Source organism: Catharus ustulatus, chromosome 8 (assembly GCF_009819885.2).
Source record: "Catharus ustulatus isolate bCatUst1 chromosome 8, bCatUst1.pri.v2, whole genome shotgun sequence".
NCBI classification, from domain to species: Eukaryota; Metazoa; Chordata; class Aves; order Passeriformes; family Turdidae; genus Catharus; species Catharus ustulatus.
This window is the reverse complement of record NC_046228.1, coordinates 30,035,732-30,051,121: the sequence shown is the minus strand read 5'-3', so window position 1 is coordinate 30,051,121 and position 15,390 is coordinate 30,035,732. Positions and strand designations below refer to the sequence as shown.

Sequence of the window (15,390 nt, the reverse complement as noted above, 5' to 3'; positions counted from 1 at the left end):
CGGTGCACCAAAATGGTGACCCACTAATGCCTTCTTAAACTTTCCATCCCTTGCTGAACTTTTAAGACCTTTTTGATTTTTTTTGTAACTCGTGTTACAATCTTGAGTAGAATCTCGAATGTTTTAGCAAAAAAATTTACCCAGTGAGATTTCCAAAAAAAAGTTCAGTACTGGTCTACTCTTATTTACATTTCAGTATTTTGTTTACAGTGTATTTAAAGGCATTGTAAATTCAGAAATCATGACAAGATGAAATACAAGTGGAAAAAAAGGAGTCTAAGCAAAATCAAGAAATATAGGAAAAACAGTAAACCAGAGTGGATCTGAGATCAAAAGTATTTCTTCCATCTTTTGTGACTAATATTAAACACCAGTGATTTAACTGAACATTTAAAGACTAATGACATACCCGTCACAAAAGAAATCTAACAAATAGTCTGCAATTTTAATTTTGTTATTATATGTTGTCATTGCTACTCACTTTTCAACTCCTTCCAGATCTTCTTCTGACAAGGCAGTAATTTGGGAAAGAGAAAGAAATGTCCTATCAGTAATCTTCTTTGCACCTATATCATCCTGATCTTGGACTTCATCCTGATCTTGGACTTCATCCTGATCTCGGGCTTCACCCTCATCTCGGGCTTCACCCCCATCTCGGGCTTCACCCCCATCTCGGGCTTCACCCCCATCTCGGGCTTCACCCCCATCTCGGGCTTCACCCCCATCTCGGGCTTCACCCCCATCTCGGACTTCATCCTGCAAACACGTATATATAGGAATGTAATTTTTAAAATGTTTATTTTATTATGTCAGTAACTTATCCAAATAGCATTTTTGTATTGAGGAGGTATGCAAGGAATTAATTCAACAAATGTAAAAAATGTAAGACAGCTGTAATTATAAGGCAGTAACACAATATCTGAACACATTTTCACTAGAGAAGAGCCGGGCAGATACATGGAACATCGTATTTTTATCATAAATTCATATAGCAACACATTGACATATGTGCCGCACAAGATTAAATTAACTTGCAAATAAAAACAACAGAGATTTAAAGGTGTAAAAGAATCCATGAATCTAAATTTGACCAACATAATACTGCATTGCACAATAATTAAATTTTAAAATTAACTTTCTCCTAAACATATTATGAGAATACACACATATTACTATGTTATTTGCTGTCCACCATGTATTTGATTGCATTTCAAATTTACTGTCTATACTGTCTCTTTCCACCAGCCAAACAAAAGTCCAAGATGCTTGTTGCAACAGAATATACACAAGGTTCTGACACTACTATTCCTAAGAAAGATGTGTATGTTTTAGGGGATAACAAACTGAGCATGAACTAACAATGCAATGGTCTTAGAAAGAATAGGAATATTTGATGATATTTTATTTTGTGTTGCCATTGACAAAAAAGAAAGTTCAGTAAGAAATCTATGAAATACAAAAAATCCCCTAAAACTGTTTCACAATAGAATATGTAAATAACAAAGGTGTGACATGACGCAGCCCCCTCAGGGAAGGGCAAGGGAACAAGGGACAATGGTCATGGGACAGTGCTCCAGTTTAAAGGGATCCACAGTGGGGCAGCATAAGGAAAAATATTCAACTGTGAAAATGTTTAAGCATTAAAATAGGTAACTCAGAAAGGCAGAGGAATCTCCATCCTTGCAGGTTTTCAAGACCAAACTGGACAAAGTCCTGCTGGGCACTGGGTGCTGGCCCAGCTCTGATTAAGCAGCTGAACCAGTCCCAAAATGCCTTCCAGTCTCCTGCTAGGAGCCTGCCTGGCCTGACCACATGAACACCTGTAACAATTTGCTTGGAGCAGGTACACTTGCACATCTGCAGGACGCAGGTTTTAGAGAAGTGCAGCAAGACAAAGCTTGCATAATCCTACTTCCAGCTCACACAGGAAGAATGAAGCAGAAATTCCTGACACACTCATTTTTGAGCTTGACCAGCACTGCTCTGAGCTGATAGTAGCTCACTTCAGCGCTGGTCAAGGAGAGCCCCCAAATGAAGCTACACGACTCCCCCTGCTGCTGCAGAGCTACAAGATGTACTGAAATTCTGGGACTAGCTGAAGAACCACAGTCAGGAGGGACAAACCACAACTGAGAGCAACAAAGAACATTCATTCAGTGGACAGACTATTCTTCCCCTCTCTAATTAAGTATTAGAGTACTTTCACATATACTTCAATAAGAAAAATTATTGTTCCCAACTGTAAACAAGTCAGTCTCGGGTATAATGTCTCATGAAAACAGGAATGGAATAGGCTTCCTTCACATAATTAAAAGCATGATGGTAGCTTGCTTTTATTAGCAGTAATTTACACAGCATAAAAAAAAAAGCACTCCTACAGTCAGTAATGCTGAATAATTGAAGTTGCAGGAAAGAAACAATAGCACCACATGTTAATATAGAATTATTGAAAGGCATATTTCAATTAGTAGAAAATATATAAATGCTTTCCTGAAGTGGTGTTAGAAACCTGTTGAACACGAGATTCTTTAGAAACTGTGGGAGTTGAATTAAATTAATAACTGATAATGATGTTTTGGGAACTGAATTAATACTACTCCCTCACTTTCTCTTACAGTGTTCAATATATAGAATACCTTAGTATTTATACAAAATACATATACTATATGTATACAAAATACATATTACAGGTCAGTCAGTCAACATCTTACAGGGCATAATTGTTAGTAAGGCAAAATGCTAATATCTTACAAGTTGCAGTTTAAACTGAAGAGATAGGCAGCTGCTGTAACTCAGTCTTGCAGATAGGGCTCCACAATCTGCACATCAAACCACAACAGTTTACAGGGCAAGGTGAATGTTCCCCAAGAACCATTTCACCACCTGGAGCCTGGAACAACATTCCCAGCAGCAACATTCCCACCAAGGTAGTAGTGGTTTTGTTAATGCTTAGGATAAGGATGGGGTTGGGGCACCACTGTCCACTACACCAAGCACAGGTATCAGGTAAGAAGAAATACTGTTACAAATGACAGATGAGGAACTATGGGAGAGAAAGTACATTATTTTTATTTTTTTTTAAATCAGCAATGTTTCTGTAATTTAAGAATGTATTGAAGGTCCATAAATGATTTAAACAATCCTGTTATGGACAGCTTCTGTTTGGGCTGAACCAACACACAGCTGACTAAGTGCTTACAATTATTTTGATTGATTAATTTTGTCGCTTGATTGCTGTCTTTAACCACTACTGGAAATACCAAGAGATTATTTTTATATGTGTTCACTGGTGTCAAAGAATTTGCTGTTCATTTTAGTGTTAACTGCAGTGACTGACTGAGGTAATCCAAGGTGAGTTAATTCTAGTAACACTGTCATCATGTGTCAGGAAAAAAACTCCAGAAACCAATCCTACCAATGCCCATTCCCATCAGCAGACAGCCTATTTAAATACAGGTTGCTACTAGAGCATTGTTTGTTACTGTTTTACTTTCCTTTGAAGGACTTTTAGCTGTTCTGAATGCATAATATGTTTCTGGCTGTTCAATACATTACTCCAAGTGCTCTGGGCATCTCTTGTAACAGCATCAAAACAAAATACCAAACAGACATTCTAAAACAAAACAGTAAGATATTCCTAAATCTCTCAGCCAATGTTCACAAACCACCACGAAGCAGGAAATTGCAACGGCAGAGTGATATAGTTAAACAGCAAATTGCAAAAAACCATCTGTGTTTACAAGGGTAGGGAAGAACTCTCAAAACCCCAAACCTGTACTGAGTTAACCCTGGCTAGGAAAAACGCTCCACTACCTGCAGTTTTGGAGAGGGCTTTCCCAAGTAGTCAAACCTTGAAACACAGCAAGTGAAACAAGCACCAGCATTCCTGAAGAAAAATAAGCCTGTCGTTTGGGATGAGCCCTCTTCAGCGGCTGATGATTGTGTTCGCATTTGTTTGACAAGACAACACCACATTTTGCAAAATCATGGCTTCCAAAAATATACACACAAAGGAACAGCTTACCAAATCTCAAAGCATAAGGAACCCAAGATCCTGCTTTCCTCACCCTACCAGGGAAATCAGACTGGACTCAACTTTCCAGTACCTCATGTGAAACAAACTCAGCTACTTTGCCTGGGCTGACAGCAGAGCAGATGTACCCTGGAAGAGTGCTGTATATCAGTTACAACTTTGATTAAAGTGGGAATGAAAAAAACTAACCAAATGACACGAGCAACACAGGTTGTTATTTGTGTTATTATACACATTTTGTTATCAAACTGTCAAATGCTCCAGTAGCAGCAGAAAGTCCTGAAGCTTTCTACATAAATAGTTAAGGCAGAAACAGAAACAAATTCACTATTTCTGTTTGTTTTTAAAAGTCCCCACTTGTCTGCTCCAAAAATGGCAAATTAAGATCAATAGCTTCCATTTTTAGTCATAAACATTTCTTTTGTCATCAAACAAATGAGGAAATAAAAATAGCAGCACTAGTTTCAACTACCTTCAAAAGGATGTGTTAAATGCAAAAGACAAAACCGATAGGCAAAAAAAGCTTTCAAGGACGATTATAAACATGATAGTGTCCTTTTAATAACAAAATATGTTTCAAAAATTTCACAGTCGAAATATCAAGATTTATGGTTGATCAAATGTATGATGACATTACATTTTACTGATGTTTTCACAGCTGCAGACCACTTATGAGAAAAAATGTGGTTAAAAATAAAGCAACAGCAAGACTTGCTAAGATCAGTATTCAGATTTTCTAATAGACCTTCTGCTGAAAGTCATTATAAGTCGAAAAAATTATAAAAATATTAAATTTAAATCAAAAGGAATTATCTCAAAATGTAAGGAATTATATTTAAAAACAGTGCCAGAATAGAGTGTTTCCTGCACCTTATATATGGATCATGCTAAACTATCTTCAGCCAAAACATGAGACTATAGAATGTGATTCATAAAAACACACAATTCCACAGGGTTTCCAGCGAAAATATATCATAAATGATAAGACAGAAATATCACAAAGGTAAGTTACTGTGTGTAGAACAAACTTCAATACATAAGGAACAGAACACTTGTGAAAAAAATGTTCACTGAATTCCTCTAAAGATTATTTTTATAAAGCCAAGAAGTAAAAATTACAAAAATTTCAGTGGTGCATTTCAAACAGACGTACAATATATTTTTGACAGCCTGTCGTTTCCCATAGAGCACACCCCGTATCCTTTTACTGTGATCTGACTGCATTACCCCAGTGTTACACTGCTCCAACTGCCAAAATATTTACGGAGAGCACTAACGGGAGCACACTGTGAAAGATCCATATATTTTTCATAAAGCATTTAGAATATTTAATAACACATTTCACGTGGAAGAGGGTTTATTTATTTAAGGAAACCTAAGCCTTTTGTACAGACAAAGACACAACCATGACACTGGCTGAAGGCGCTTAACCACTCCCACAACAGTCACAGCAACTTCTCAGCCAGTGGAGACAACAAAGCAGCTCAACCAGAAGAAAATCATCATGTAGTAGCTACAGCTACACAGACAGGCTTCAGGGAGAAATTCTGAGTTGATGCAACACCTCATACATTCTTGGAAGGAATAAATTTTATTTTTATATCTCTTGACACGCAGCATGAGATGAGTTGCCTGGCAGAAGCCACACCCCTGTCAACCAAGTCAAAAAAGGAAACCGGAAAAAACAGGGAGGAGGCCAAAACCAACCAAACAAAGCAAATATTAATGCAAGCACAGTAGATTTGTAAAGCCCTCCAGAGTACTTCAGCTACCTAAAGCAATGAAAGGTGAGAAATACAAGTGTGATATTGCTGGAAGGAAAGTGTAAGCTTGCTTCCACCCCCCCAATGCTCTTTAAAAGGAAACCACAAGCCTTTCCCTCAACAATCAAAAATTAAGAGACTCCTACCACCACAAAAAAGTGAGCTATGGTGGTTTGACCCAGGCTGGATGCCAGGAGCCAACCATGGCCTCTCTGTCAGCCCTCTCCTCAGCTAAACAGGGGAGAAGAAGCATAACAATAAGCTTACAGGGAAAGATGAGGAAAGGGAAAGGTTACTGACCAATTACTATCATAAGTAAGAGAGTCTCAGCTTAGGCAGAAAAATAATTCATTTCCAATGAAATCAGAGTAGAATGCAAAATACAAATCACATTTTAAAATACATTTTCCCCACCCTTCCTCTCTTCCCAGGCTCAACTTCACTCCCAATTTTCTCTACCTTTTCCCCCCAGGAGCATAGGGGAATGGGGTAGAGTGCTTTCAGTCATTTCATCACATGTTGTGCCTGACCCTGCTGCCTCTTCAGGGCAAGACTCCTCATACTCTAATCCTGCTCCAGCAGGGAGTCTCTCCCACAAGGTAGTCTTCCATGAACTGCTCCAACACGGGTTCCTCCTCCACCTGACCTCCATGGGCCCCAGGGGCACAGCTGTGTCACCATGGGCTGCAGAAGAATCTGCTCTAGTACCTGGAGCACCTCCTGCCTCTCCTTCTCTGCAGGATTGTTGGTCTCCTATATTCTCACCCTCGTCTTCCATTTGCTGCTGTATGGTTTCCTTCTCCCCACTCCTGAATCTAGTATCCCAGTGATGCTGTCTCTGGTGAGGTCAGCCTTGGCCAGCCATGGGTCTGTCCTGGAGCTGGCTGGCATTGGCTCTAATGGACACGGGAAAAGCTTCCAGCAATCTCTCACAGAAACCACTCCTGTAGCTCCCTGCTACCAAAGCCTTGCCACACAAACCCAACACACCAAGAAATAACCACACACTTACAAAGGAGAGTCCATAAGCGAGGGAAGGCAAGGAGGTGGGAGGTCAGAGGCGGATGAGGCACCAGCAGCAGCAGCAGCTGTGAGGTGGAAGGGTGAGGGACAGACCTGGCCGCGCTGTGCCAGCCCAGACTCCGCAGACTCTGCTGAGGAACGACCTGGCCGGGCTGGCGGTGTCTCCCCACTAAAACCTGGGGGGATGATGCTGACACAGGTGTATGTTTATATAGGCATATACTTACACACACAGAGCATTTTTAACACAACACCCTTTCCTACACAAAATCACAGAATAGTTACGGTTGGCAGGGACCTCTGGCCGAGACAGGGTCACCCAGAACAGGTGACAAGGGAACACATCCAGGTGGGTTTGGAATGTCTCCAAATGTCCCTCTCTCCAGAGATGGAGACTCCACAACTTCCTTGGCCAGCCCGCTCCAGTGCTCGCCACCCTCAATACGTTCTTCCTCATACTGAGGGGGAAATTCCTCTGTTGTGGTTTATGGCCATTGCTCCTCGTCCTGTTACCGGGCGCTCTAAAAACAGACTAGCACTCTCCTCCTAACCTTTGAGACATTTAAATATATTGATGAGATCTCCTCTCAATCTCCTCCGGACTAAACAAGCTCAGCTGCCGCAGTCTCTCGTCACAAGCGAGATGCTGCACACCCCTCACCACTCCTGTGGCTCTCGGTGACAGCTCAGCACGGACAATTTAACACAAAACACCCTAATCCCGACGGTACCTGACCACCCTCCGCCATGGCCACGGGCGGCCCCGGCGTTCCCCGGCCTTCACCGCGCCCCTCACGGCGCCCCGCCCCCGCTCCCCTCAGAGCCCCGCCCCGCCCCTCACAGGGCCCCGCCCCCGCTCCCCTCAGAGCCCCGCCCTCGCTCCCCTCAGAGCCCCGCCCCGCCCCTCACAGGGCCCCGCCCCGCCCCTCACAGGGCCCCGCCCCCGCTCCCCTCAGAGCCCCGTCGCGGCCCGGCCCGGGGCCTGTTGCTTCTACTTTAATGAATTTGGAGCAGTAGGCAACTAAAACTACATCGAAACATTTTCTCTGTCAGCTTTGTGTTGCGTGCAGCAGCAGTATTTCAGAGTAGCAGCAATTACCTGCAACATCAGATAAAATGCAAGCATTTGGTAGGCGAACAGCAATGAGAACAAAGAGCTAATTTTGCAAAGTTTATGTGTGAGGGAGCTGGTATGACAAAACAACTACTTTGCGCTGCCCCTCATAAAACAAGGGCCTCCCGGGATTTTCTGCAGCTGTTTCAAGCTCTGCCACTGCTTCAGAGCAGTTTGCCACCTTCAGAAGACTGTCATCCTCAGTTTCTTAAAATGTGCAAATCACAAAGTACAGTCCCTTTGTCCTAGCTGGGGCACAAGGGACGAGAACATGCCCATTACGCACTAAGACTGTGATGTACAGTATGAGATTCAATACGTCTAGCTCTGTTCCACTCAAACACCCTGACCTTCACTGACACAGGCAGACCAATCGCGCTTCCAAAAGGAGTCAGAAATCTTTGAGGTTCACAGAGCTGGATCCTGCAGTGTTTTGTGGAATTATTCATAGTATTTTAAAGAAATGGAGCCCACACTGTGAATTTTAAAGAAACAGAGCCCATACTGTGAATTCCTACAATTTGTACCGTGCTCAGCAGCTGATAGCTGTACAGCTGTATTACTGCCCCTTTTACAGTGTATATGAATCTAACCAAATAAGAAGATTATTCAGAGCTGCAAGCACTGCATGTAGTAAGGTGTTAAAACTAGGGAATTAATTGTGATATTTGGATGCAATGTACCATTGTGTATACTCATTACTATGTTATCTAGTTGGTAATAGGTAGATTCTAGACTAGTCCCTGCATTCCTCTGGAGCTGAAAATGCCCATTGACTTCCATGAACATTTTCAGTGTAAAAGACTTGGGGGCTTAAAGCCTTTAAAAAGATCTAATTCTGTTTCTGTTGCTCAATATAAAAGGACTGAATTCTCTTTTACACAAAATCTGAACTGGTGATAGAACTGAGCTTTCATTGAAGCTCAAACCAAATTTCCAGTTGTGAGCTCCTAAACTTCCTACTTTTCAATTTAGATTTTTAGATAGTTGGTGTCAGAAGGCTTAGAAATAAAAAAGGATTCAAGAGTCGCATCAAGCCATGCCATCTAATTTTATGCGGATCCTTCACGTTTACAAAACCATATTCATGGGTATATGAATATTTAAGGTGGCTTTTTGATTCCTTCAAATGCAAAACTTGTAAGTGCCACACAGAAATACTGAACTTAAAACACCGACATAGTACTTTCCTACTACAGGTAACCATGGTAGATTTCCTATGATTTCTAATCACAGAAAGACTCTGGGTTAGAGGAGAGCAGCAGAGCTCTTTCTTCACTGGTGCAGCTGTGTTAGATGCAAAAGTTTCCTGAAAGTGTCTGTTATTTAATATTTAAAATATGTAATTTAAACAGAACATATTTGAAAATCTGACTTTACACACTAAGTGCTCTTCTATTTGTCGGAGAAGCAAATAGAAGTTTGGGGGTTCAGGTTTGGAAGATGTTTTGCCAAGACTGGTGTCACTCAGCATGTGAGGATCTTGGAAGGAACACTTTCTTTATCTTCTCTCTTTGATTAAAGCTCTTTAGCTCATGGTGTCTGTGCTACCTCTAGCCTGTACAAGATAACCACCACAGAGCCCACTAACACTCAGCCCTGGTGGGGGCTGGGCAAAGAGCTGGTTTTTCCCCTTAATTTTCTTCAAGTTCTCAGGTTTTCATTTTTCTCATTCTGCACTGACGCATCACCAATACAGCAATTCCACACTGCTCACTGCACAATGAACTACATGGCTGTCTTTGTAGAAATACTTTCCTCTTCATCACGATACACCATCTTTTGGGCAGGGAGCAGGTTCACCTGCATCACACAAGTCCATGTCAAAAGGGATTCGAATAAAGGTCACAGCTGCAAGCAAGCTTTGAAAGTGCGGGCCACCTGCAATTGCAACACAACCAGCAGCTGCAAGTGCTCCAAAATATTCCACCGAGTCTTCCAAAGTTTTAACAAAGGTGATTCAGTCCGATTTTGTTACTTGTTGCAGAGATCCTGGCATTTCAGAATAAATGAAACTAATTAATTTAAGGAAAGGAATGACTTTTCAGAAGTTGCATTTTACAAAGCAAAGGTTTTGTAACACAAAACAGGCCCACAGAAACATGCTCCTATTCACAGAGATCCTATAAAAACGTTCAATTGCAAACACGTTTCCATTCACTTTTACTTAAGCATCACCAAGCGCAGCAATTAGACCTAGGCAAACTCAGGATGAAAAGCAGATGGAAATTCCTAGCAGAGCTTTGCTTGTTACATCAACATAAGATGGACATAGAGCTCCCCTGGCTGCCAGCCCTCATGACAACAAATTGCTTATACTCATACAAGAATTGAGAAAAAACCACAGGAATATGTGGAGGACTTACACACAGTATTTGGGATTGACCCTCCTAGTAACAAATGGGTAATTTGTGAAAGCGACAGGACATTAGTGCTACGTGACTCTTAATAAAGAGCCCTGCATTACTGTACATGAGTGCATTAACACAGTAATTAATCATCCCCTCCTGGCTCCTTTATAACATTATTTGCAGATATTCTATCCAGGGAACAGCATTCCCTCTAGGTAATGTTCTTCTGTTTTACATATATAGATACACACCTTCAGAAAAAAAATTCTGATTCTTATGATTATGTATGAGGGAAAGAAAAACAAATCCCAGGCTGTCAGGGAAACTTGTTTTTAAAACAAAAAGATAATTCTGCCATTTCTCAGGCAGTATCCAATTAAAATGAGCTACATGTACGGCAGGATAACTGCTTTGGTGTATCAACAGCAGGATAGACAGAGTTCTGAGTTACTTAGGGACAGATGCTGCTTCTTCTTTGTTCACTGTCAACACAGTCTAGCTCAGTATCTCTCCCTGCCTATTTAATTAATAGGTAGGCAAAATTTCCATGTGATTTGACAGTGATTTTGAGGGACTTGTAATGTTAGTACTTGACCCAGCAATAAGAAAGTACAAGTTAAATATAGCAAATCATAACTTTTCAATTATTCAAAACAATAAGCATATGGAGAAATGAAAGTAGTAAAACGTGTATTCTATCAATGATTCCATTATCCTTTTGCCATAAAGAGAAGTGGCTCAATGGAGGATAAAAGCAAATTTTAGATTGATTCTCTTCTTGATCATAGCCAGAAGACTGCTATATCTATTGCCAAGAAATTGAATTGAGGTTCATAGAAATCCTTAAAATTAGATAGAAAAGACATAAAAGAACATGTAACCCATCTCCAGGGGTCCTGTACTTTTTCTTGCCAACAAGAACTTCAAGTAGAAATAGGAATTTATTTAATCCAGTAGTTCAAGACTCCTTACTATGTATGAAATTGTAGGGATAATGTAAATGTACATATAACATTGCAGTACACCATCAGTATGAACGAAGAAAGCTTATGTTTTTCTCTCCTTTAAGTACCTTTTAGTACAGAAACCTAAACTACAAGACCTGATGCATAAGATAAAGCAATATGGATAATTTAAAGCACAGTTGTTTCAAACTACCTACCCTTAAGGTCACCAATTGATAAAACAAAATCCAAAATCTCTACAGAACTCAAGGATTGCTCACAGCTATTATTCAAACCAGAACAATCCACTCAGAAGTCCTAAATTCAAGACAAGAGACAAAAGAAGAGCACTAACCATTGAGTGACTCTAAGCCTCCTGAGACATATACAGCCATGAGCACACTGGTGACAATGGACAAGGAATTTAACATAAGGATAATGTAGGGGTTTGCATTTGTTGAGAGAATTGTTTCGTTGACAGTGAGCTGCATTCTTCAGGAGAACATGCTGCACAGTACAAAATTTGCCAATTAATGTAGTGATGAAAATCATCAGAAAGAATAATTTAACAAGTTATAATTGCAAATAGAAATAAAATTTGTAAAATACAGGAGTACATATATTCATATTCTATATAAAATGTTATATATTAAACATATACTTAGGTGTTGGTCCTATATAATACATATGTACATATTCTCTTTTCACACTGCCACTTGAGCTCAGATTCCCATCTACTCTAAGGATATCTTTTCTAAGGATATAAACTGCTGTTAATCTTGGCAAGTTTACATGAACTGGAGTATATTTTACTCCATGAAAAAGATGAGACATTATTCTTCTGGGCAAACTCTCTTGAAATTTCATTTTGATAGACAAAACTTGACTTTTCAGTTTGAACTACTGTTTCATTCTGTTGGCAGGCCAAAGAATATAGAAAGACACAACTGTGTGAAGTATTATATCTTAGTGACAGCAAAGTCTACCAAAAAAAAGTAAATTCATTGATTCCATTGCCCTTGCCCTTTTGCCCCCAAATGGGAGCATAATTTCTTTCAAAGATTTCATATTTTCCTTCTTTCATGCTTTTGCTGTGAAGCTCTATTGATTTTTTGCCACCTTCTCCATGTGACGTGAACCAGGTTTTAGAATAACATATAAAAATTTAGGGCAGCAAGCAAAAAAAATACGCCCAGTTGAAATTACAGGGAGATTTTCAATAGAGAGTCTAGAGTTACTCAAGACAAAGAGCTGTCTTATATATGAAAGCTGACTGTATTTTTTGTTTATTTGTGAATTGTTTGCTTGTTGGACTACACAAACACCTTCCAAGGTGCCTCAATATTTCTTCAGTTATTTATAAAGGACTGGCAAGTCTGAATTACTGGGACATAATAACATCATGCTTAAGTGATGTCTTGGAACAGAATCCCAACTACAGCAGCAACACCTGGAGACTCAGTATGACAAATGTATCTCCATTTTACAGAGAAAGGTCTATCCAAGAGTGTGAAATCTAACAATAGAGTATAGCAATACATCCTAAGCATCCCTGCCACCAGATCCAAGTAATAAATTGGCTTAGGTGACATGTGTCTTCTCCCTGTATACTTGGAATCACAGAGTACAAATCCCAAGGAGTGGGTGAGCATACTTAGGAAGAACATGTCCATGTAGTCTCCTTAAATATGTAAGCATAAAGGTTATTCTGTGACCACTAGCAATAGGGTCAAAATTACGACTAAGCTGTTTGTTATTGCCCTTCTCTTCTCTGACTCATTTGAGGTTATGGACTCATCTTGGCAAAGCACATTAAAATAAAAGGGTATATAACCCAGTAGTCAGTCCTGGGAACACTTTCCTTCCTGAATTCTGAATTTGAAATATCTGCTGTGCAAGCATATGTTTATAGAGAGCTGGAAGGAGGAGTTAATGTGCATATTCACTCCAAAAAGATTATGTAGTTGCATGTAAAAAATGAATTTGCAGAGCTCTAGAGAGCTTAAGTATATTACTTATTGTAAAAATAAAACTCATTGAGCAGAGGACCCAAGGCCAGCACATATATTTGTGCTAAGAATATCACTTTAACTGCACATGAGCTCTGCATGTGATGTCATATGGAACATTATGGGTTTCTTCTAGCACAGGGGTCAAATAGCTCCATAAGGTATTTATTAATGTAATTCATTGATTTAGCTGAGGCAGAATTAGCCTGTTCTAGAGTGGAAGTCTGATTAGTCTAATCCATTCTTGAGTTCTTGGAATTCAAAATTCAAAGAAAGAGAAAGATGGGGCACAGCTCACATATATTCTGCTGACACTTGTGATTTGATACACAGGGAGCAGAGTTACCCACATATCCCAGGAAATTTAGAAGGAGAATGAAAAATCTCAGTGCACTGCTTGATAGTGTTCCTTGAACTGGAGCTTATGCTTTTCTCATTTACTTGAAATTTGAAAGCTGATAGAAGTTAATGGAGTTTCCTTATGGTAAAGCAATGTAAAAGGAATCATCCTCCTTGTTTTAACATCTGTGAAAGCAGTCTTCCTCGCAAACAAAACATATGAGATTCTTCTGTTTTAATTCTGTTTGGCATCTGTGCCTATGCTGCCAGGAACATTCAGAACCATTTACGTTAACAGTAAATATTTTTACTCTAAAGAAGGAAACACATCCTTATTGATATTCAGCAAGTGGTGCGTTGTTGCAACCAAGATATCATTTACTCACTTGTCTGACTGGATTACATTACATTACTCCATGCATTTTATAGTTTCATCTGTGAAAAACTGAACTTTAGTTCTACAGCTGTCATTTCCCATAATTCTTTTAAAACAATCTGTGGCAAAAGGATAAAAAATAGCACCAATAGAAACTTCTGGGGATGGCATTTGAAAAGACATTATTTAGAGTTAATGAATTAGACTAAGAAGTCTGTCATATCCTTTACATGAGGTGTGAGTCAGACTTTGTATACAAGTACTTCTACCATTAGTGTACTTTGTAAAGACTACAACTCCCTTTGTTCCCTGGGAACCCTGCAGTGAAAACATTTGTCTTCAGAAGCACACAGCTTTGTTAGGCTGCCTGGGTAATATTTCCATTTGTTCTGAACCTATTTGTGTGCTCAGAAGTGATTCACCTGCCCAGTGCCATCCCTTGTCAGGGCTCCCTATCTCAGCACTGCAGCCACCTGAGCAGGGCAGCAGCTCAGCAATTCACAGCAAAAGCCACAGGAGTTCAGCCAGTGTCCGGATGGGAGGACTGAGCAATTAGAACTCAACTGTGGTAAAAATGGAAAGTCCCCAAAATGGAGGATCAGGATGGTCTTTCATCTCTGATTTCTGCCTGTTTATTTCTTCTGATGTAAATTTTCAAACTCCCTTTGATGAAAAGAAGATCAAGCTACAAAACCAGACTAAGCTTCAAAAGATCATTATAGGCTTTCATACACAAAACTGACTCAAAGTTTTATTTCCTGGGTTTATCATACACAATGTAATTTTTTCTTCTACCTCTTGCTTTTACACTAGCACATGGATCACACTTTCCTTCTTGGTAACCACCTTTTGCATGTTACCCAAGCCAGACATAACTCTTGATAAATGACTATTTAAATTTTCACTGCCTCTGCTGCGTTTCAAAGTATAAACTGTAAATGGATGTTTTATGCACGTACCAGAGAAATATTTCTTTCACAGCCACAGTGAAAAGTTTTGTTGAAAATATAGAGAAATTAAATGCAATCCAAATAAAGCATTTTTTAAAGTTGAACTCAACCATGTAAATTTTTGGTGCCAAATAAGAATTAAAATCGGAGGCTGCAAGTAGAGGATTATAATGGAAACCATTTTTCCAGTGCTACCTACACCTTTCACTGCTATGCATAAATCCTGCTATCAGTCATGCAATAATGATAGAGCAATCGTAATTATTTCTGTATTAGACAAAAAAAATTCCCTGTATGATTTCATCTGATGGTAAAACATAATCATTATACTAAATAGATACTTTTTGCCTGCTTACAGAAAAAAATGGACTCAAACTTCTTTCTCTCCACCCTATATAATTAAAAAAAAATCAGACACCAATTTTTAGCCAAGCATTCATCAGAGTATGTATTGTTAACAGGTGTTGTGTATTACATTTCCTATGCAT

At 39.6% G+C, this 15,390-nt stretch overlaps 1 protein-coding gene across 1 annotated transcript in view; it reads right to left on the bottom strand.

Annotated features, from left to right (window-relative positions):
* Nucleotides 1-7,615, bottom strand: part of CABCOCO1 (ciliary associated calcium binding coiled-coil 1) — a 50,511-nt gene extending 42,896 nt beyond the window's left edge. Inside the window, exons 1-2 of the mRNA XM_033066340.1 lie at nt 7,551-7,615; nt 482-756 (exon numbers count right to left, since the gene is read on the bottom strand). Coding sequence (XP_032922231.1) covers nt 482-756; nt 7,551-7,568 — 293 coding nt within the window. The 5' untranslated portion in view covers nt 7,569-7,615. The remainder of the gene's footprint in view (nt 1-481; nt 757-7,550) is intronic.
* Between the last annotated feature and the right edge of the window lie 7,775 nt (nt 7,616-15,390).